We start from the raw sequence: 23,644 nt of genomic DNA on the forward strand, positions 1-23,644 counted from the left end.
TACACGGGGGGGGCACGGCGAGTGGGGAGCGAGATACACGGGGGGGGCACGGCGAGTGGGGAGCGAGATACACGGGGACACGGCGAGTGGGGAGCGAGATACACGGGGGGGCACGGCGAGTGGGGAGCGAGATACACAGGGGACACGGCGAGAGGGGAGCGAGATACACGGGGACACGGCGAGTGGGGAGCGAGATACACGGGGGGGGCACGGAGAGTGGGGAGCGAGATACACAGGGGACACGGCGAGAGGGGAGCGAGATACACGGGGACACGGCGAGTGGGGAGCGAGATACACGGGGGGGGCACGGAGAGTGGGGAGCGAGATACACAGGGGACACGGCGAGAGGGGAGCGAGATACACGGGGACACGGCGAGTGGGGAGCGAGATACACGGGGGGGGCACGGCGAGTGGGGAGCGAGATACACGGGGGGGGCACGGCGAGTGGGGAGCGAGATACACGGGGACACGGCGAGTGGGGAGCGAGATACACGGGGACACGGCGAGAGGGGAGCGAGATACACGGGGGGGCACGGCGAGTGGGGAGCGAGATACACAGGGGACACGGCGAGAGGGGAGAGAGATACACGGGGGGGCACGGCGAGTGGGGAGCGAGATACACGGGGGGGGCACGGCGAGAGGGGAGCGAGATACACGGGGGGGGCACGGCGAGTGGGGAGCGAGATACACAGGGGGGCACGACGAGTGGGGAGAGAGATACACGGGGGGGGCACGGCGAGTGGGGAGCGAGATACACGGGGGGGGCACGGCGAGAGGGGAGCGAGATACACGGGGGGGCACGGGGAGTGGGGAGTGAGATACACGGGGGGGGCACGGCGAGTGGGGAGCGAGATACACGGGGGGGGCACGGCGAGAGGGGAGCGAGATACACGGGGGGGCACGACGAGTGGGGAGAGAGATACACGGGGGGGGCACGGCGAGTGGGGAGCGAGATACACGGGGGGGGCACGGCGAGAGGGGAGCGAGATACACGGGGGGGCACGACGAGCGGGGAGCGAGATACACGGGGGGGCACGGCGAGTGGGGAGCGAGATACACAGGGGCACGGCGAGTGGGGAGCGAGATACACAGGGCCACGGCGAGAGGGGAGCGAGATACACGGGGGGGGCACGGGGAGTGGGGAGTGAGATACACGGGGGCACGGGGTGTGGGGAGTGAGATACACGGGGGGGCACGGCGAGTGGGGAGCGAGATACACGGGGGGGCACGGCGAGTGGGGAGCGAGATACACGGGGGCACGGGGAGTGGGGAGTGAGATACACGGGGGGGGGCACGGCGAGTGGGGAGCGAGATACACGGGGGGCACGGCGAGTGGGGAGCGAGATACACGGGGGGGCACGGGGAGTGGGGAGCGAGATACACGGGGCACGGCGAGTGGGGAGCGAGATACACAGGGGCACGGCGAGCGGGGAGCGAGATACACGGGGGGGGCACGGCGAGTAGCGAACGAGATACACGGGGAGTGGGGAGCGCGATACACGGTGGGGGGTGGGGGCACAGCCAGTGGGGAGCGAGATATTCAGGTGCACGGCGATCGGGGAGCGAGATACACGGGGGGGCACGACGAGTGGGGAGCGAGATACACGGGGGGGACACGGGGAGTGGGGAGCGAGATACACAGGGGGGGGCACGGCGAGAGGGGAGCGAGATACACGGGGGGGCACGGCGAGAGGGGAGCGAGATACACGGGGGGGCACGGCGAGTGGGGAGCGAGATACACGGGGGGGCACGGCGAGTGGGGAGCGAGATACACGGGGGGTGCACGGCGAGAGGGGAGCGAGATACACAGGGGGGGCACGGCGAGTGGGGAGCGAGATACATGGGGGGGGCACGGCGAGAGGGGAGCGAGATACACGGGGGGGCACGGCGAGTGGGGAGCGAGATACATGGGGGGGGCACAGCGAGAGGGGAGCGAGATACACGGGGGGGCACGGCGAGAGGGGAGCGAGATACATGGGGGGGGCACAGCGAGAGGGGAGCGAGATACACGGGGGGGCACGGCGAGTGGGGAGCGAGATACACGGGGGGGCACGGCGAGAGGGGAGCGAGATACACGGGGGGGCACGGCGAGTGGGGAGCGAGAAACACGGCGGGGCACGGGGACCGGGGAGTGAGATACACAGGGGGGGCACGGCGAGAGGGTAGTGAGATACATGGGGGCAAGGGGAGTGGGGAGCGAGAAACACGGGGACACAAGGCGCAGGGAACAAGATACACGGGAGTATGGGGAGCAGGGAGCGAGCTACACAGGGCGCACGGGGAGCGGGCAGCAAGATACACGGGGGGGCACGGTGAGCGGGGAAAGAGATACACGGGGGCACGGCGAGCAGGAAGCGAGATACACGGGGGGGGGAGAGCAATACACGGTGGGGGGGGGCACAGCCAGTGGGGAGTGAGATACACGGGGGGGGCACGGCGAGTGGGGAGTGAGATACACAGGGGGGGACACGGTGAGCGGGGAGCGAGATACACAGGGGGGGCACGGGGAGAGGGGAGCGAGATACACAGGGGGGGCTCGGCGAGTGGGGAGTGAGATACACGGGGGGGGCACGGGGAGAGGGGAGCGAGATACACAGGGGGGGCTCGGCGAGTGGGGAGTGAGATACACAGGGGGGGCACGGCGAGAGGGGAGCGAGATACACAGGGGGGGGCACGGCGAGAGGGGAGTGAGATACACGGGGGGGGGGCACGGCGAGAGGGGAGCGAGATACACGGGGGGGCACGACGATGGGGGAGCGAGATACACGGGGGGGGCACGGCGAGAGGGGAGCGAGATACACGGGGGGGCACGGCGATGGGGGAGCGAGATACACAGGGGGGGCACGGCGAGAGGGGAGCGAGATACACGGGGGGGCACGGCGAGAGGGGAGCGAGATACACGGGGGGGGGCACGGCGAGAGGGGAGCGAGATACACGGGGGGGGCACGGCGAGAGGGGAGCGAGATACACAGGGGGGGCACGGCGAGAGGGGAGCGAGATACACGGGGGGGCACGGCGAGAGGGGAGCGAGATACACGGGGGGGCACGGCGAGTGGGGAGCGAGATACACAGGGGGGGCACGGCGAGAGGGGAGCGAGATACACGGGGGGGCACGGCGAGAGGGGAGCGAGATACACGGGGGGGCACGGCGAGTGGGGAGCGAGATACACAGGGGGGGCACGGCGAGTGGGGAGTGAGATACACGGGGGGGGGCACGGGGAGTGGGGAGTGAGATACACAGGGGGGGCACGGCGAGAGGGGAGTGAGATACACGGGGGGGGCACGGCGAGTGGGGAGCGAGATACACAGGGGGGGCACGGCGAGAGGGGAGCGAGATACACGGGGGGGCACGGCGAGAGGGGAGCGAGATACACGGGGGGGCACGGCGAGTGGGGAGCGAGATACACAGGGGGGGCACGGCGAGTGGGGAGTGAGATACACGGGGGGGGGCACGGGGAGTGGGGAGTGAGATACACAGGGGGGGCACGGCGAGAGGAAAGCGAGATACACAGGGGGGGGCACGGCGAGTGGGGAGTGAGATACACGGGGGGGGCACGGCGAGAGGGGAGCAAGATACACAGGGGGGGCACGGCGATGGGGGAGCGAGATACACAGGGGGGGCACGGCGAGAGGGGAGCGAGATACACAGGGGGGGCACGGCGAGAGGGGAGCGAGATACACGGGGGGGGGCACGGTGAGCGGGGAGTGAGATACACGGGGGGGGCACGGCGATGGGGGAGCGAGATACACAGGGGGGGGCACGGCGAGAGGGGAGCGAGATACACGGGGGGGCACGGCGAGTGGGGAGCGAGATACACGGGGGGGGCACGGCGAGAGGGGAGTGAGATACACAGGGGGGGGCACAGCGATGGGGGAGCGAGATACACGGGGGGGCACGGGGAGAGGGGAGCGAGATACACGGGGGGGCACAGCGATGGGGGAGCGAGATACACAGGGGGGGGGCACGGGGAGAGGGGAGCGAGATACACAGGGGGGGCACAGCGATGGGGGAGCGAGATACACGGGGGGGCCACGGCGATGGGGGAGCGAGATACACGGGGGGGCACGGGGAGAGGGGAGCGAGATACACAGGGGGGGGCACAGCGAGAGGGGAGTGAGATACACGGGGGGGCACGGCGATGGGGGAGCGAGATACACGGGGGGGCACGGGGAGAGGGGAGCGAGATACACAGGGGGGGGCACGGCGAGAGGGGAGCGAGATACACAGGGGGGCACGGCGAGAGGGGAGCGAGATACACGGGGGGGCACGGGGAGAGGGGAGCGAGATACACGGGGGGGGCACGGCGAGAGGGGAGCGAGATACACAGGGGGGGCACGGCGAGAGGGGAGTGAGATACACAGGGGGGGCACGGGGAGAGGGGAGCGAGATACACAGGGGGGGGGGGCACGGGGAGAGGGGAGCGAGATACACGGGGGGGGGCACGGCGAGAGGGGAGCGAGATACACACGGGGGGGGCACGGGGAGAGGGGAGCGAGATACACGGGGGGGGCACGGCGAGAGGGGAGCGAGATACACAGGGGGGGCACGGCGAGAGGGGAGTGAGATACACAGGGGGGGCACGGGGAGTGGGGAGCGAGATACACAGGGGGGGCACGGCGAGAGGGGAGCGAGATACACGGGGGGGGCACGGGGAGCGGGGAGTGAGATACACGGGGGGGCACGGCGAGTGGGGAGCGAGATACACGGGGGGGGCACGGCGAGAGGGGAGCGAGATACACAGGGGGGGCACGGTGAGAGGGGAGCGAGATACACGGGGGGGGCACGGCGAGAGGGGAGCGAGATACACGGGGGGGGCACGGGGAGCGGGGAGTGAGATACACGGGGGGGCACGGCGAGTGGGGAGCGAGATACACGGGGGGGGCACGGCGAGTGGGGAGCGAGATACACGGGGGGGGCACGGCGAGAGGGGAGCGAGATACACAGGGGGGGCACGGTGAGAGGGGAGCGAGATACACGGGGGGGGCACGGCGAGAGGGGAGCGAGATACACGGGGGGGGCACGGCGAGAGGGGAGCGAGATACACGGGGGGGCACGGCGAGAGGGGAGCGAGATACACGGGGGGGGCACGGCGAGAGGGGAGCGAGATACACGGGGGGGGCACGGGGAGGGGGGAGCGAGATACACAGGGGGGGCACGGCGAGAGGGGAGCGAGATACACGGGGGGGGCACGGCGAGAGGGGAGTGAGATACACGGGGGGGGCACGGCGAGAGGGGAGCGAGATACACGGGGGGGGGCACGGCGAGAGGGGAGTGAGATACACGGGGGGCCACGGCGAGAGGGGAGCGAGATACACGGGGGGCACGGCGAGAGGGGAGCGAGATACACGGGGGGGGGCACGGCGAGAGGGGAGTGAGATACACGGGGGGGGGCACGGCGAGAGGGGAGCGAGATACACGGGGGGGGGCACGGGGAGAGGGGAGCGAGATACACAGGGGGGGCACGGCGAGAGGGGAGCGAGATACACGGGGGGGGCACGGGGAGCGGGGAGCGAGATACACGGGGGGGGGGCACGGCGAGAGGGGAGCGAGATACACGGGGGGGGCACGGGGAGAGGGGAGCGAGATACACAGGGGGGGCACGGCGAGAGGGGAGCGAGATACACAGGGGGGGCACGGCGAGAGGGGAGTGAGATACACGGGGGGGGCACGGCGAGTGGGGAGCGAGATACACGGGGGGGGCACGGCGAGAGGGGAGCGAGATACACGAAGGGGCACGGGGAGCGGGGAGCGAGATACACGGGGGGGCACGGGGAGTGGGGAGCGAGATACACGCGGGGGCACGGCGAGTGGGGAGCGAGATACACGGGGGGGGGGCACGGCGATGGGGGAGCGAGATACACGGGGGGGGCACGGCGAGAGGGGAGCGAGATACACAGGGGGGGCACGGCGAGAGGGGAGCGAGATACACGGGGGGCACGGGGAGAGGGGAGTGAGATACACGGGGGGGCACGGGGAGTGGGGAGTGAGATACACAGGGGGGGCACGGCGAGAGGGGAGTGAGATACACGGGGGGGCACGGGGAGGGGGGAGTGAGATACACGGGGGGGCACGGCGAGAGGGGAGTGAGATACACGGGGGGGCACGGCGATCAGGGAGCGAGATACACAGGGGGGGCACGGCGATGGGGGAGCGAGATACACGGGAGGGCATGGGGAGAGGGGAGCGAGATACACAGGGGCACGGGGAGTAGGGAGTGAGATACACGGGTGGACACGGGGAGAGGGGAGTGAGATACACGGGGGACACGGGGAGTAGGGAGTGAGATACACGGGGGACACGGGGAGGGGGGAGTGAGATACACGGGGGACACGGGGAGAGGGGAGTGAGATACACGGGGGACACGGGGAGTAGGGAGTGAGATACACGGGGGACACGGGGAGAGGGGAGTGAGATACACGGGGGACACGGGGAGTAGGGAGTGAGATACACGGGGGACACGGGGAGAGGGGAGTGAGATACACGGGGGACACGGGGAGTAGGGAGTGAGATACACGGGGGACACGGGGAGAGGGGAGTGAGATACACGGGGGACACGGGGAGTAGGGAGTGAGATACACGGGGGACACGGGGAGTAGGGAGTGAGATACACGGGGGACACGGGGAGTAGGGAGTGAGATACACGGGGGACACGGGGAGGGGGGAGTGAGATACACGGGGGACACGGGGAGAGGGGAGTGAGATACACGGGGGACACGGGGAAGGGGGAGTGAGATACACGGGGGACACGGGGAGAGGGGAGTGAGATACACGGGGGACACGGGGAGGGGGGAGTGAGATACACGGGGGACACGGGGAGTGGGGAAAGAGATACACGGGGGACACGGGGAGTAGGGAGTGAGATACACGGGGGACACGGGGAGTGGGGAGTGAGATACACGGGGGACATGGGGAGGGGGGAGTGAGATACACGGGGGACACGGGGAGTAGGGAGTGAGATACACGGGGGGGGGCACGGGGAGTGGGGAGTGAGATACACGGGGGACACGGGGAGGGGGGAGTGAGATACACGGGGGACACGGGGAGGGGGGAGTGAGATACACGGGGGACACGGGGAGTAGGGAGTGAGATACACGGGGGACACGGGGAGGGGGGAGTGAGATACACGGGGGACACGGGGAGGGGGGAGTGAGATACACGGGGGACACGGGGAGAGGGGAAAGAGATACACGGGGGACACGGGGAGAGGGGAGTGAGATACACGGGGGACACGGGGAGGGGGGAGTGAGATACACGGGGGACACGGGGAGAGGGGAAAGAGATACACGGGGGACACGGGGAGTAGGGAGTGAGATACACGGGGGACACGGGGAGAGGGGAGTGAGATACACGGGGGACACGGGGAGTAGGGAGTGAGATACACGGGGGACACGGGGAGAGGGGAAAGAGATACACGGGGGACACGGGGAGAGGGGAGTGAGATACACGGGGGGGGCACGGGGAGAGGGGAGTGAGATACACCGGGGACACGGGGAGTGGGGAGTGAGATACACGGGGGACACGGGGAGAGGGGAGCGAGATACACGGGGGACACGGTGAGGGGGGAGTGAGATACACGGGGGACACGGGGAGGGGGGAGTGAGATACACGGGGGGGGCACGGGGAGAGGGGAGTGAGATACACCGGGGACACGGGGAGTGGGGAGTGAGATACACGGGGGACACGGGGAGAGGGGAGCGAGATACACGGGGGACACGGTGAGGGGGGAGTGAGATACACGGGGGGGGCACGGGGAGAGGGGAGTGAGATACACGGGGGACACGGGGAGAGGGGAGTGAGATACACGGGGGACACGGGGAGTGGGGAGTGAGATACACGGGGGACACGGGGAGAGGGGAGCGAGATACACGGGAGCACGGTGAGAGGGGAGCGAGATACACGGGGGACACGGTGAGTGGGGAGTGAGATACACGGGGGACACGGGGAGCGGGGAGCGAGATACACGGGGCATGGTGAGTGGGGAGCGAGATACACGGGGCACGGTGAGTGGGGAGCGAGATACACGGGGCACGGCGAGCGGGGAGTGAGATACACGGGGGGGCACGGTGAGTGGGGAGCGAGATACACGGGAGCACGGTGAGCGGGGAGCGAGATACACGGGGCACGGTGAGTGGGGAGTGAGATACACGGGGCACGGTGAGTGGGGAGTGAGATACACGGGGCACGGTGAGTGGGGAGCGAGATACACGGGGCACGGTGAGCGGGGAGCGAGATACACGGGGGCACGGTGAGTGGGGAGCGAGATACACGGGGGCACGGTGAGTGGGGAGCGAGATACACGGGGGCACGGTGAGTGGGGAGTGAGATACAGGGGGCACGGTGAGTGGGGAGCGAGATACACGGGGCACGGTGAGCGGGGAGTGAGATACACGGGGCACGGTGAGTGGGGAGCGAGATACACGGGGGCACGGTGAGTGGGGAGTGAGATACACGGGTCACGGTGAGTGGGGAGTGAGATACACGGGGCACGGGGAGCGGGGAGTGAGATACACGGGGCACGGTGAGTGGGGAGCGAGATACACGGGGGCACGGGGAGGGGGGAGTGAGATACACGGGGCACGGTGAGTGGGGAGTGAGATACACGGGGGCACGGTGAGTGGGGAGTGAGATACACGGGGCACGGTGAGTGGGGAGCGAGATACACGGGGGCACGGGGAGGGGGGAGTGAGATACACGGGGCACGGTGAGCGGGGAGTGAGATACACGGGGGACACGGTGAGTGGGGAGTGAGATACACGGGGGACACGGTGAGTGGGGAGCGAGATACACGGGTCACGGTGAGTGGGGAGTGAGATACACGGGTCACGGTGAGTGGGGAGTGAGATACACGGGGCACGGTGAGCGGGGAGTGAGACACACGGGGCACGGTGAGTGGGGAGTGAGATACACGGGGCACGGTGAGTGGGGAGTGAGATACACGGGGGGGCACGGTGAGTGGGGAGTGAGATACACGGGGCACGGTGAGTGGGGAGTGAGATACACGGGGGCACGGTGAGTGGGGAGCGAGATACACGGGGGCACGGTGAGTGGGGAGTGAGATACACGGGGGCACGGTGAGTGGGGAGTGAGACACACGGGGGCACGGTGAGTGGGGAGTGAGATACACCGGGGCACGGCGAGTGGGGAGTGAGATACACGGGGCACGGCGAGTGGGGAGTGAGATACACGGGGCACGGTGAGTGGGGAGTGAGATACACGGGGCACGGTGAGTGGGGAGTGAGATACACGGGGGACACGGTGAGCGGGGAGTGAGACACACGGGGGCACGGTGAGTGGGGAGTGAGATACACGGGGGACACGGTGAGCGGGGAGTGAGATACACGGGGCACGGTGAGTGGGGAGTGAGATACACGGGGCACGGCGAGAGGGGAGTGAGATACACGGGGCACGGCGAGAGGGGAGTGAGATACACGGGGCACGGTGAGTGGGGAGTGAGATACACGGGGCACAGCGAGAGGGGAGTGAGATACACGGGGCACGGTGAGTGGGGAGTGAGATACACGGGGCACGGCGAGAGGGGAGTGAGATACACGGGGCACGGTGAGTGGGGAGCGAGATACACGGGGACACGGTGAGTGGGGAGTGAGATACACGGGGCACGGTGAGTGGGGAGTGAGATACACGGGGCACGGCGAGAGGGGAGTGAGATACACGGGGCACGGCGAGAGGGGAGTGAGATACACGGGGCACGGTGAGTGGGGAGTGAGATACACGGGGCACAGCGAGAGGGGAGTGAGATACACGGGGCACGGTGAGTGGGGAGTGAGATACACGGGGCACGGCGAGAGGGGAGTGAGATACACGGGGCACGGTGAGCGGGGAGTGAGATACACGGGGCACGGTGAGTGGGGAGTGAGATACACGGGGCACGGTGAGTGGGGAGTGAGATACACGGGGCACGGCGAGAGGGGAGTGAGATACACGGGGCACGGCGAGCGGGGAGCGAGATACACGGGGCACGGTGAGTGGGGAGTGAGATACACGGGGCACGGTGAGTGGGGAGCGAGATACACGGGGCACGGCGAGTGGGGAGTGAGATACACGGGTCACGGGGAGTGGGGAGTGAGATACACGGGGGGCACGGTGAGCGGGGAGTGAGATACACCGGGGCACGGGGAGTGGGGAGTTAGATACACGGGGGCACGGGGAGTGGGGAGTGAGATACACGGGGGCACGGGGTGTGGGGAGTGAGATACACGGGGGCACGGCGAGAGGGGAGTCAGATACACGGGGGCACGGTGAGTGGGGAGTGAGATACACGGGGCACGGTGAGTGGGGAGTGAGATACACGGGGCACGGTGAGTGGGGAGTGAGATACACGGGGGCACGGGGAGCGGGGAGTGAGATACACGGGAGCACGGTGAGTGGGGAGTGAGATACACGGGGCACGGCGAGTGGGGAGTGAGATACACGGGGCACGGTGAGTGGGGAGCGAGATACACGGGGCACGGCGAGTGGGGAGTGAGATACACGGGGCACGGTGAGCGGGGAGCGAGATACACGGGGCACGGCGAGCGGGGAGTGAGATACACGGGGCACGGTGAGTGGGGAGCGAGATACACGGGGCACGGTGAGCGGGGAGCGAGATACACGGGGCACGGTGAGTGGGGAGCGAGATACACGGGGGCACGGTGAGCGGGGAGTGAGATACACGGGGCACGGTGAGTGGGGAGTGAGATACACGGGGCACGGCGAGTGGGGAGCGAGATACACGGGGCACGGTGAGTGGGGAGCGAGATACACGGGGTACGGCGAGTGGGGAGTGAGACACACGGGGGACACGGTGAGTGGGGAGCGAGATACACGGGGCACGGTGAGTGGGGAGCGAGATACACGGGGCACGGTGAGTGGGGAGCGAGATACACGGGGTACGGCGAGTGGGGAGTGAGATACACGGGGGGCACGGGGAGTGGGGAGTGAGATACACGGGGCACGGTGAGCGGGGAGCGAGATACACGGGGGCACGGTGAGTGGGGAGCGAGATACACGGGGACACGGGGAGCGGGGAGCGAGATACACGGGGACACGGCGAGCGGGGAGCGAGATACACGGGGGCACGGTGAGTGGGGAGCGAGATACACGGGGACACGGGGAGTGGGGAGTGAGATACATGGGGCACGGTGAGTGGGGAGCGAGATACACGGGGGCACGGTGAGTGGGGAGCGAGATACACGGGGACACGGGGAGTGGGGAGTGAGATACATGGGGCACGGTGAGTGGGGAGCGAGATACACGGGGACACGGCGAGCGGGGAGCGAGATACACGGGGGCACGGTGAGTGGGGAGCGAGATACACGGGGGCACGGTGAGCGGGGAGCGAGATACACGGGGGCACGGTGAGTGGGGAGCGAGATACACGGGGCACGGTGAGTGGGGAGTCAGATACACGGGGCACGGTGAGTGGGGAGCGAGATACACGGGGCACGGTGAGTGGGGAGTCAGATACACGGGGCACGGTGAGTGGGGAGCGAGATACACGGGGCACGGTGAGTGGGGAGCGAGATACACGGGGCACGGTGAGTGGGGAGCGAGATACACGGGGTACGGCGAGTGGGGAGTGAGATACACGGGGGGCACGGGGAGTGGGGAGTGAGATACACGGGGCACGGTGAGCGGGGAGCGAGATACACGGGGGCACGGTGAGTGGGGAGCGAGATACACGGGGACACGGGGAGCGGGGAGCGAGATACACGGGGACACGGCGAGCGGGGAGCGAGATACACGGGGGCACGGTGAGTGGGGAGCGAGATACACGGGGACACGGGGAGTGGGGAGTGAGATACATGGGGCACGGTGAGTGGGGAGCGAGATACACGGGGACACGGCGAGCGGGGAGCGAGATACACGGGGGCACGGTGAGTGGGGAGCGAGATACACGGGGGCACGGTGAGCGGGGAGCGAGATACACGGGGGCACGGTGAGTGGGGAGCGAGATACACGGGGCACGGTGAGTGGGGAGTCAGATACACGGGGCACGGTGAGTGGGGAGCGAGATACACGGGGCACGGTGAGTGGGGAGTCAGATACACGGGGCACGGTGAGTGGGGAGCGAGATACACGGGGCACGGTGAGTGGGGAGCGAGATACACGGGGGCACGGTGAGCGGGGAGCGAGATACACGGGGCACGGTGAGTGGGGAGCGAGATACACGGGGCACGGTGAGCGGGGAGCGAGATACACGGGGGCACGGTGAGTGGGGAGTGAGATACACGGGGCACGGTGAGTGGGGAGTCAGATACACGGGGCACGGTGAGTGGGGAGTCAGATACACGGGGCACGGTGAGTGGGGAGCGAGATACACGGGGCACGGTGAGTGGGGAGCGAGATACACGGGGACACGGTGAGTGGGGAGCGAGATACACGGGGGCACGGTGAGTGGGGAGCGAGATACACGGGGACACGGTGAGTGGGGAGCGAGATACACGGGGGCACGGTGAGTGGGGAGCGAGATACACGGGGGCACGGTGAGTGGGGAGCGAGATACACGGGGGCACGGTGAGTGGGGAGTGAGATACACGGGGCACGGTGAGTGGGGAGTCAGATACACGGGGCACGGTGAGTGGGGAGTCAGATACACGGGGCACGGTGAGTGGGGAGTCAGATACACGGGGCACGGTGAGTGGGGAGTCAGATACACGGGGCACGGTGAGTGGGGAGCGAGATACACGGGGCACGGTGAGTGGGGAGCGAGATACACGGGGACACGGTGAGTGGGGAGCGAGATACACGGGGGCACGGTGAGTGGGGAGCGAGATACACGGGGACACGGTGAGTGGGGAGCGAGATACACGGGGGCACGGTGAGTGGGGAGCGAGATACACGGGGGCACGGTGAGTGGGGAGCGAGATACACGGGGGCACGGTGAGTGGGGAGCGAGATACACGGGGCACGGTGAGCGGGGAGCGAGATACACGGGGGCACGGTGAGTGGGGAGCGAGATACACAGGGGCACGGGGAGAGGGGAGCGAGATACACGGGGGGGCACGGCGAGAGGGGAGCGAGATACACGGGGACACGGGGAGTGGGGAGTGAGATACACGGGGGCACTGTGAGTGGAGAGCGAGATACACGGGGGACACGGTGAGTGGGGAGCGAGATACACGGGGCACGGTGAGTGGGGAGTGAGATACACGGGGCACGGTGAGTGGGGAGTGAGATACACGGGGCACGGTGAGCGGGGAGCGAGATACACGGGGCACGGGGAGTGGGGAGCGAGATACACGGGGGGCACGGTGAGTGGGGAGTGAGATACACGGGGGCACGGTGAGTGGGGAGCGAGATACACGGGGGGGCACGGCGAGAGGGGAGCGAGATACACAGGGGGGGCACGGGGAGTGGGGAGTGAGATACACGGGGCACGGTGAGCGGGGAGTGAGATACACGGGGGCACGGTGAGCGGGGAGCGAGATACACGGGGGGCACGGTGAGTGGGGAGTGAGATACACGGGGCACGGTGAGCGGGGAGCGAGATACACGGGGCACGGGGAGTGGGGAGCGAGATACACGGGGGGCACGGTGAGTGGGGAGTGAGATACACGGGGGCACGGTGAGTGGGGAGCGAGATACACGGGGGGGCACGGCGAGAGGGGAGCGAGATACACAGGGGGGGCACGGGGAGTGGGGAGTGAGATACACGGGGCACGGTGAGTGGGGAGTGAGATACACGGGGGACACGGTGAGTGGGGAGTGAGATACACGGGGGACACGGTGAGTGGGGAGCGAGATACACGGGGGACACGGTGAGTGGGGAGTGAGATACACGGGGCACGGTGAGTGGGGAGTGAGATACACGGGGCACGGTGAGTGGGGAGTGAGATACACGGGGGACACGGGGAGTGGGGAGCGGGATACACGGGAGCACTGCGCCGTCCCTCCACCGACCCCCCCCCCAGCCAGATACAAGGACTGCACTGGGTTAGATCCAGAGTAAAGCTCCCTCTACACAGGGTTCGGGACTCACCGACTGCATCTGCTCCGATGATCCGCAGCATGCGACACTCTGCGATGGTCTCGTATGAGGGTCCCCCAACAGCGCAGTATACTCCCTCCTGCAGGGTGGCACCGAAACCCAGGTCCTTGGCTACCTCACTCGCCAATCGCCTCAGCGCCCTGTCGTAGGCATCGGACATACACGGGAATCGCTCTCCGAACCTACACAGGAACCAGGAAAGGTCAAACCCACACCCTGAGCTCCCTGCACAGTTCCCGTCTCCCTATCTCTCAGTCCGATCCACACCCTGAGCTCCCTGTACAGTTCCCGTCTCCCTATCTCTCAGTCCGATCCACACTCGGAGCACTGTGCACAGTTCCCGTCTCCCTAGGTCAGACCCACACTCGGAGCACCGCGCACAGTTCCCGTCTCCCTAGGTCAGACCCACACTCGGAGTGCCGTGCACAGTTCCCATCTCCCTATCCCTCAGTCAGACCCACACTCGGAGCACCGTGCACAGTTCCCGTCTCCCTATCCCTGGGTCAGACTCACACTCGGAGCACCGTGCACAGTTCCCGTCTCCCTAGGTCAGACCCACACTCGGAGTGCCGTGCACAGTTCCCATCTCCCTATCCCTCAGTCAGACCCACACTCGGAGCACCGTGCACAGTTCCCGTCTCCCTATCCCTGGGTCAGACCCACACTCGGAGCACCGTGCACAGTTCCCGCCTCCCTCTCCCCAGGCTGACCCCTGACCCCTGACCTCCGGGAGATCCTGACCTCTCATCGTTGGGTCCCACCAGTGGGTTGATCCCAGCCAATCCGGGCAGGTTGATGTGATCCTTGATCAACATGATGTCTCCGACCTTGTAATCTGGATGGAGACCACCCGCTGCGTTGGTGACAATCAGGGTCTCCACCCCCATGAGGCGGAAAACACGGATTGGGAATGTCGTCTGGGAAAGAGAACGAGATCTGGATCAGGGACAGACCAGAAACCCACCCAGAAAGTCTTGAAAACCCATCGAGGATTCCACCCAGACGGATCCCTCAGTCAGTCTTTCCCAGACGGATCCCTCACTCAGTCTCTCCCAGACGGATCCCTCAGTCATTCTCTCCCAGACGGATCCCTCAGTCAGTCTCTCCCAGATGGATCCCTCAGTCAGTCTCTCCCAGATGGATCCCTCACTCAGTCTCTCCCAGACAGATCCCGCACTCAGTCTCTCCCAGACGGATCCCTCACTCAGTCAGTCTCTCCCAGACAGATCCCTCACTCAGTCTCTCCCAGACAGATCCCTCACTCAGTCTCTCCCAGACAGATCCCTCAGTCAGTCTCTCACAGACGGATCTCTCACTCAGTCTCTCCCAGACTGATCCCTCACACAGTCTCTCCCAGACGGATCCCTCAGTCAGTCTCTCCCAGACAGATCCCTCGGTCAGTCTCTCCCAGACGGATCCCTCAGTCTCTCCCAGACAGATCCCTCAGTCAGTCTCTCCCAGACAGATCACTCACTCAGTCTCTCCCAGACGGAACCCTCACTCAGTCTCTCCCAGACGGATCCCTCAGTCAGTCTCTCCCAGACGGATCCCTCAGTCAGTCTCTCCCAGAGACATCACACAGTCAGTCTGTCCCAGACGGATCCCTCACTCAGTCTCTCCCAGACGGATCCCTCAGTCATTCTCTCCCAGACAGATCCCTCAGTCAGTCTCTCCCAGACAGATCCCTCAGTCAGTCTCTCCCAGATGGATCCCTCAGTCAGTCTCTCCCAGATGGATCCCTCACTCAGTCTCTCCCAGACGGATCCCTCACTCAGTCTCTCCCAGACAGAGCCCTCAGTCAGTCTCTCCCAGATGGATCCCTCACTCAGTCTCTCCCAGACAGATCCCGCACTCAGTCTCTCCCAGACGGATCTCTCACTCAGTCTCTCCCACTCAGATCCCTCACTCAGTCTCTCCCAGACAGATCGCTCACTCAGTCTCTCCCAGACAGATCCCTCACTCAGTCTCTCCCAGACAGATCCCTCAGTCAGTCTCTCACAGACGGATCTCTCACTCAGTCTCTCCCAGACTGATCCCTCACACAGTCTCTCCCAGACGGATCCCTCAGTCAGTCTCTCCCAGACAGATCCCTCGGTCAGTCTCTCCCAGACGGATCCCTCAGTCTCTCCCAGACAGATCCCTCAGTCAGTCTCTCCCAGACAGATCACTCACTCAGTCTCTCCCAGACGGAACCCTCACTCAGTCTCTCCCAGACGGATCCCTCACTCAGTCTCTCCCAGACGGATCCCTCAGTCAGTCTCTCCCAGACAGATCCCTCACACAGTCTCTCCCAGACGGATCCCTCACTCAGTCTCTCCCAGACGGATCCCTCACTCAGTCTCTCCGAGACAGATCGCTCACACAGTCTCTCCCAGGCGGGTCCCTCACTCAGTCTCTCCCAGACGGATCCCTCAGTCAGTCTCTCCCAGACAGATCCCTCACACAGTCTCTCCCAGACGGATCCCTCACACAGTCACTCCCAGACGGATACCTCATACAGTCTCTCCCAGACGGATCCCTCGCTCAGTCTCTCCCAGACAGATCCCTCAGTCAGTCTCTCCCAGACAGATCACTCAATCAGTCTCTCCCAGACAGATCACTCACTCAGTCTCTCCCAGACGGAACCCTCACTCAGTCTCTCCCAGACAGATCCCTCACACAGTCTCTCCCAGACGGATGCCTCACTCAGTCTCTCCCAGACGGATCCCTCACTCAGTCAGTCTCTCCCAGACAGATCCCTCACTCAGTCTCTCCCAGACAGATCGCTCACACAGTCTCTCCCAGACGGATCCCTCACTCAGTCTCTCCCAGACAGAGCCCTCAGTCAGTCTCTCCCAGATGGGTCCCTCAGTCAGTCTCTCCCAGACAGATCCCTCACTCAGTCTCTCCCAGACAGAGCCCTCAGTAAGTCTCTCCCAGACGGATCCCTCAGTCAGTCTCTCCCAGACAGATCCCTCACACAGTCTCTCCCAGACGGATCCCTCACACAGTCACTCCCAGACGGATACCTCATACAGTCTCTCCCAGACGGATCCCTCGCTCAGTCTCTCCCAGACAGAGCCCTCAGTCAGTCTCTCCCAGACAGATCCCTCACTCAGTCTCTCCCAGACGGATCCCTCACACAGTCTCTCCCAGACGGATCCCTCACTCAGTCTCTCCCAGACAGATCCCTCAGTCAGTCTCTCCCAGACAGATCCCTCACTCAGTCTCTCCCAGACAGATCCCTCAGTCAGTCTCTCCCAGACAGATCACTCACTCAGTCTCTCCCAGACAGATCACTCACTCAGTCTCTCCCAGACGGAACCCTCACTCAGTCTCTCCCAGACAGATCCCTCACACAGTCTCTCCCAGACGGATGCCTCACTCAGTCTCTCCCAGACGGATCCCTCACTCAGTCAGTCTCTCCCAGACAGATCCCTCACTCAGTCTCTCCCAGACAGATCGCTCACACAGTCTCTCCCAGACGGATCCCTCACTCAGTCTCTCCCAGACAGAGCCCTCAGTCAGTCTCTCCCAGATGGGTCCCTCAGTCAGTCTCTCCCAGACAGATCCCTCACTCAGTCTCTCCCAGACAGAGCCCTCAGTAAGTCTCTCCCAGACAGATCCCTCACTCAGTCTCTCCCAGATGGATCCCTCAGTCAGTCTCTCCCAGACAGAGCCCTCAGTAAGTCTCTCCCAGACAGACCCGTCACTCAGTCTCTCCCAGATGGATCCCTCAGTCAGTCTCTCCCAGACAGATCCCTCACTCAGTCTCACCCAGACAAATCCCTCAGTAAGTCTCTCCCAGACAGATCCCTCACTCAGTCTCTCCCAGACGGATCCCTCACTCAGTGTCTCCCAGACGGATCCCTCAATCAGTCTCTCCCAGATGGATCCCTCACTCAGTCTCTCCAAGACAGATCCCTCACTCAGTCTCTCCCAGATGGATCCCTCACTCGGTCTCTCCCAGACGGATCCCTCACTCAGTGTCTCCCAGACGGATCCCTCAATCAGTCTCTCCCAGATGGATCCCTCACTCAGTCTCTCCAAGACAGATCCCTCACTCAGTCTCTCCCAGATGAATCCCTCACTCAGTCTCTCCAAGACAGATCCCTCACTCAGTCTCTCCCAGACGGATCCCTCACTCAGTCTCTCCCAGACAGATCCCTCACTCAGTCTCTACCAGAAGGATCCCTCACTCAGTCAGTCTCTCAAAGACAGATCCCTCACTCAGTCTCTCCCAGATGGATCCCACAGTCAGTCTCTCCCCGACAGATCCCTCGGTCAGTCTCTCCCAGACGGATCCCTCAGTCTCTCCCAGACAGATCCCTCAGTCAGTCTCTCCCAGACAGATCACTCACTCAGTCTCTCCCAGACGGAACCCTCACTCAGTCTCTCCCAGACGGATCCCTCACTCAGTCTCTCCCAGACAGATCACTCACACAGTCTCTCCCAGACGGAACCCTCACTCAGTCTCTCCCAGACAGATCACTCACACAGTCTCTCCCAGACGGATCCCTCACACAGTCTCTCCCAGACGGATCCCTCACTCAGTCTCTCCCAGACAGAGCCCTCAGTCAGTCTCTCCCAGACGGATCCCTCACACAGTCTCTCCCAGACGGATCCCTCACTCAGTCTCTCCCAGACGGATCCCTCAGTCAGTCTCTCCCAGACAGACCCGTCACTCAGTCTCTCCCAGATGGATCCCTCAGTCAGTCCTCTCCCATACAGATCCCTCACTCAGTCTCTCCCAGACGGATCCCTCAGTCAGTCCTCTCCCAGACGGATCCCTCACTCAGTCTCTCCCAGACGGATCCCTCAGTCAGTCTCTCCCAGACAGACCCGTCACTCAGTCTCTCCCAGATGGATCCCTCAGTCAGTCCTCTCCCATACAGATCCCTCACACAGTCTCTCCCAGACGGATCCCTCACTCAGTCTCTCCCAGATGGATCCCTCAGTCAGTCTCGCCCAGACAGAGCCCTCAGTCAGTCTCTCCCAGACGGATCCCTCACACAGTCTCTCCCAGACGGATTCCTCACTCAGTCTCTCCCAGACGGATCCCTCAGTCAGTCTCTCCCATACAGATCCCTCACTCAGTCTCTCCCAGACAGATTTCTCAGTCAGACTCTCCCAGACGGATCCCTCACTCAGTCTCTCCCAGATGGATCCCTCAGTCAGTCTCTCCCAGACAGAGCCCTCAGTAAGTCTCTCCCAGACAGATCCCTCACTCAGTCTCTCCCAGATGGATCCCTCAGTCAGTCTCTCCCAGACAGAGCCCTCAGTAAGTCTCTCCCAGACAGACCCGTCACTCAGTCTCTCCCAGATGGATCCCTCAGTCAGTCTCTCCCAGACAGATCCCTCACTCAGTCTCACCCAGACAAATCCCTCAGTAAGTCTCTCCCAGACAGATCCCTCACTCAGTCTCTCCCAGACGGAACCCTCACTCAGTCTCTCCCAGACAGATCCCTCACACAGTCTCTCCCAGACGGATGCCTCACTCAGTCTCTCCCAGACGGATCCCTCACTCAGTCAGTCTCTCCCAGACAGATCCCTCACTCAGTCTCTCCCAGACAGATCGCTCACACAGTCTCTCCCAGACGGATCCCTCACTCAGTCTCTCCCAGACAGAGCCCTCAGTCAGTCTCTCCCAGATGGGTCCCTCAGTCAGTCTCTCCCAGACAGATCCCTCACTCAGTCTCTCCCAGACAGAGCCCTCAGTAAGTCTCTCCCAGACAGATCCCTCACTCAGTCTCTCCCAGATGGATCCCTCAGTCAGTCTCTCCCAGACAGAGCCCTCAGTAAGTCTCTCCCAGACAGATCCGTCACTCAGTCTCTCCCAGATGGATCCCTCAGTCAGTCTCTCCCAGACAGATCCCTCACTCAGTCTCACCCAGACAAATCCCTCAGTAAGTCTCTCCCAGACAGATCCCTCACTCAGTCTCTCCCAGACGGATCCCTCACTCAGTGTCTCCCAGACGGATCCCTCAATCAGTCTCTCCCAGATGGATCCCTCACTCAGTCTCTCCAAGACAGATCCCTCACTCAGTCTCTCCCAGATGGATCCCTCACTCGGTCTCTCCCAGACGGATCCCTCACTCAGTGTCTCCCAGACGGATCCCTCAATCAGTCTCTCCCAGATGGATCCCTCACTCAGTCTCTCCAAGACAGATCCCTCACTCAGTCTCTCCCAGATGAATCCCTCACTCAGTCTCTCCAAGACAGATCCCTCACTCAGTCTCTCCCAGACGGATCCCTCACTCAGTCTCTCCCAGACAGATCCCTCACTCAGTCTCTACCAGAAGGATCCCTCACTCAGTCAGTCTCTCAAAGACAGATCCCTCACTCAGTCTCTCCCAGATGGATCCCACAGTCAGTCTCTCCCCGACAGATCCCTCGGTCAGTCTCTCCCAGACGGATCCCTCAGTCTCTCCCAGACAGATCCCTCAGTCAGTCTCTCCCAGACAGATCACTCACACAGTCTCTCCCAGACGGATCCCTCACTCAGTCTCTCCCAGACGGATCCCTCAGTCAGTCTCTCCCAGACAGACCCGTCACTCAGTCTCTCCCAGATGGATCCCTCAGTCAGTCCTCTCCCATACAGATCCCTCACTCAGTCTCTCCCAGACGGATCCCTCAGTCAGTCCTCTCCCAGACGGATCCCTCACTCAGTCTCTCCCAGACGGATCCCTCAGTCAGTCTCTCCCAGACAGACCCGTCACTCAGTCTCTCCCAGATGGATCCCTCAGTCAGTCCTCTCCCATACAGATCCCTCACACAGTCTCTCCCAGACAGAGCCCTCAGACAGTCTCTCCCAGATGGATCCCTCAGTCAGTCTCTCCCAGACAGACCTGTCACTCAGTCTCTCCCAGATGGATCCCTCAGTCAGTCTCGCCCAGACAGAGCCCTCAGTCAGTCTCTCCCAGACGGATCCCTCACACAGTCTCTCCCAGACGGATCCCTCACTCAGTCTCTCCCAGACGGATCCCTCAGTCAGTCTCTCCCATACAGATCCCTCACTCAGTCTCTCCCAGACAGATTTCTCAGTCAGACTCTCCCAGACGGATCCCTCAGTCAGTCTCTCCCTCACTGTCCCCTCCCTCACTGTCCCCCCTCCCTCACTGCCCCCTCCCTCACTGTCCCCCTCCCTCACTGTCCCCCTCCCTCACTGTCCCCTCCCTCACTGTCCCCCCCCTCACTGCCCCCTCCCTCACTGTCCCCTCCCTCACTGCCCCCTCCCTCACTGTCCCCCTCCCTCACAGTCCCCTCCCTCACTGTCCCCTCCCTCACTGTCCCCTCCCTCACTGTCCCCTCCCTCACTGTCCCCTCCCTCACTGCCCCCTCCCTCACTGTCCCCTCCCTCACAGTCCCCTCCCTCACTGCCCCCTCCCTCACTGTCCCCTCCCTCACTGCCCCCTCCCTCACTGTCCCCTCCCTCACTACCCCCTCCCTCACTGCCCCCTCCCTCACAGTCCCCTCCCTCACTGCCCCCTCCCTCACTGCCCCCTCACTGCCCCCTCCCTCACTGTCCCCCTCCCTCACTGCCCCCTCCCTCACTGTCCCCTCCCTCACAGTCCCCTCCCTCACTGCCCCCTCCCTCACTGTCCCCTCCCTCACTGCCCCCTCCCTCACAGTCCCCTCCCTCACTGCCCCCTCCCTCACTGCCCCCTCCCTCACTGCCCCCTCCCTCACTGTCCCCTCCGTCACTGCCCCCTCCCTCACTGTCCCCTCCCTCACTGTCCCCTCCCTCACTACCCCCTCCCTCAATACCCCCTCCCTCACAGTCCCCTCCCTCACTGCCCCCTCCCTCACTGCCCCCTCCCTCACTGTCCCCTCCGTCACTGCCCCCTCCCTCACTGTCCCCTCCCTCACTACCCCCTCCCTCAATACCCCCTCCCTCACTGTCCCCTCCCTCACTGTCCCCCTCCCTCACTGTCCCCTCCCTCACTGCCCCCTCCCTCACTGCCCCCTCCCTCACTGCCCCCTCACTGCCCCCTCCCTCACTGCCCCCTCCCTCACTGCCCCCTCACTGCCCCCTCCCTCACTGCCCCCTCACTGCCCCCTCCCTCACTGCCCCCTCCCTCACTGCCCCCTCACTGCCCCCTCCCTCACTGCCCCCTCACTGCCCCCTCCCTCACTGCCCCCTCCCTCACTGCCCCCTCACTGCCCCCTCCCTCACTGCCCCCTCACTGCCCCCTCCCTCACTGTCCCCTCCCTCACTGCCCCCTCACTGCCCCCTCCCTCACTGCCCCCTCACTGCCCCCTCCCTCACTGTCCCCTCCCTCACTGCCCCCTCACTGCCCCCTCCCTCACTGCCCCCTCCCTCACTGCCCCCTCCCTCACTGCGCCTGCTCAGTACCTTCCAGACAGGGTGCCCTTCGTAGAGATGGCTTCGTCCCTGCATACAGACGCAGTGCGTCCCGCTCAGCGATCCGAAAACCAAGCGCCCTGCGTGTCCCACCACTGCAACAGATCACAACTGGATCACTACCCACCAGCCATGGGCACCAGGAACCGCGAGGAGGCAGAAGAAATAGGAACCGGGATCGAGTCCATGGGGACGGTGTAGAGCGGGAGGGAATGGGAAGGGGTTTGGGGTCCATGGGGACAGCGTGGAGCGGGAGGGAACGGGGAAGGGGTTTGGGGTCCATGGGGACGGTGCAGAGCGGGAGGGAACGGGGAAGGGGTTTGGGGTCCATGGGGACGGTGCAGAGCGGGAGGGAACGCGAAAGGAGTTTGGGGTCCATCGGGACAGTGGAGAGTGGGAGGGAATGGGAAGGGGTTTAGGGTCCATTGGGGACGGAGTAGAGCAGGAGGGAACGGGGAAGGGGTTTGGGGTCCATCGGGACGGTGCAGAGCGGGAGGGAACGGGGAAGGGGTTTGGGGTCCATCGGGACGGTGCAGAGCGGGAGGGAACGGGGAAGGGGTTTGGGGTCCATCGGGACCGTGCAGAGCGGGAGGGAACGGGGAAGGGGTTTGGGGTCCATTGGGGACAGAGTAGAGCAGGAGGGAACGGGGAAGGGGTTTGGGGTCCATTGGGACGGAGTAGAGCGGGAGGGAACGGGAAGGGGTTTGGTGTCCATTGGGGACGGAGTAGAGCAGGAGGGAACGGGGAAGGGGTTTGGGGTCCATCGGGATGGTGTAGAGTGGGAGGGAACGGGGAAGGGGTTTGGGGTCCATTGGGGACGGAGTAGAGCAGGAGGGAACAGGAAGGGGTTTGGGGTCCATCGGGATGGTGTAGAGTGGGAGGGAACGGGGAAGGGGTTTGGGGTCCATTGGGGACGGAGTAGAGCAGGAGGGAACGGGGAAGGGGTTTGCGGTCCATCGGGATGGTGTAGAGCAGGAGGGAACGGGAAGGGGTTTGGTGTCCATTGGGGACGGAGTAGAGCAGGAGGGAACGGGGAAGGGGCTTGGGGCCATTGGGGACAGAGTAGAGCAGGAGGGAACGGGGAAGGGGTTTGGGGTCCATCGGGATGGTGTAGAGTGGGAGGGAACGGGGAAGGGGTTTGGGGTCCATTGGGGACGGAGTAGAGCAGGAGGGAACGGGGAAGGGGTTTGGGGTCCATCGGGATGGTGTAGATCGGGAGGGAACGGGGAAGGGGTTTGGGTCCATTGGGGACGGAGTAGAGCAGGAAGGAACGGGGAAGGGGTTTGGGGTCCATCGGGATGGTGTAGAGTGG

General features: G+C 64.7%; 1 protein-coding gene across 2 annotated transcripts in view; it reads right to left on the bottom strand.

The window, feature by feature from the left end:
* The window catches only part of LOC148145063 (purine nucleoside phosphorylase-like), a 42,502-nt gene that overhangs the window by 14,944 nt on the left and 3,914 nt on the right, over window positions 1–23,644 (bottom strand). For both annotated transcript variants that reach the window (XR_015751671.1, XM_087975174.1), the window contains exons 3-5: window positions 22,324–22,427; window positions 14,730–14,905; window positions 13,980–14,170 (exon numbers count right to left, since the gene is read on the bottom strand). Coding sequence is in view for 1 of the 2 variants with exons in the window: in XM_087975174.1 (XP_087831300.1) it covers window positions 13,980–14,170; window positions 14,730–14,905; window positions 22,324–22,427 (471 nt within the window). In the remaining variant the exon portion in view is untranslated. The remainder of the gene's footprint in view (window positions 1–13,979; window positions 14,171–14,729; window positions 14,906–22,323; window positions 22,428–23,644) is intronic.

Source organism: Chiloscyllium plagiosum, unplaced genomic scaffold, assembly GCF_037043375.1.
Source record: "Chiloscyllium plagiosum isolate Xiang-an unplaced genomic scaffold, Cpla_swu_hap1 HiC_scaffold_27, whole genome shotgun sequence".
Lineage (NCBI taxonomy): Eukaryota > Metazoa > Chordata > Chondrichthyes > Orectolobiformes > Hemiscylliidae > Chiloscyllium > Chiloscyllium plagiosum.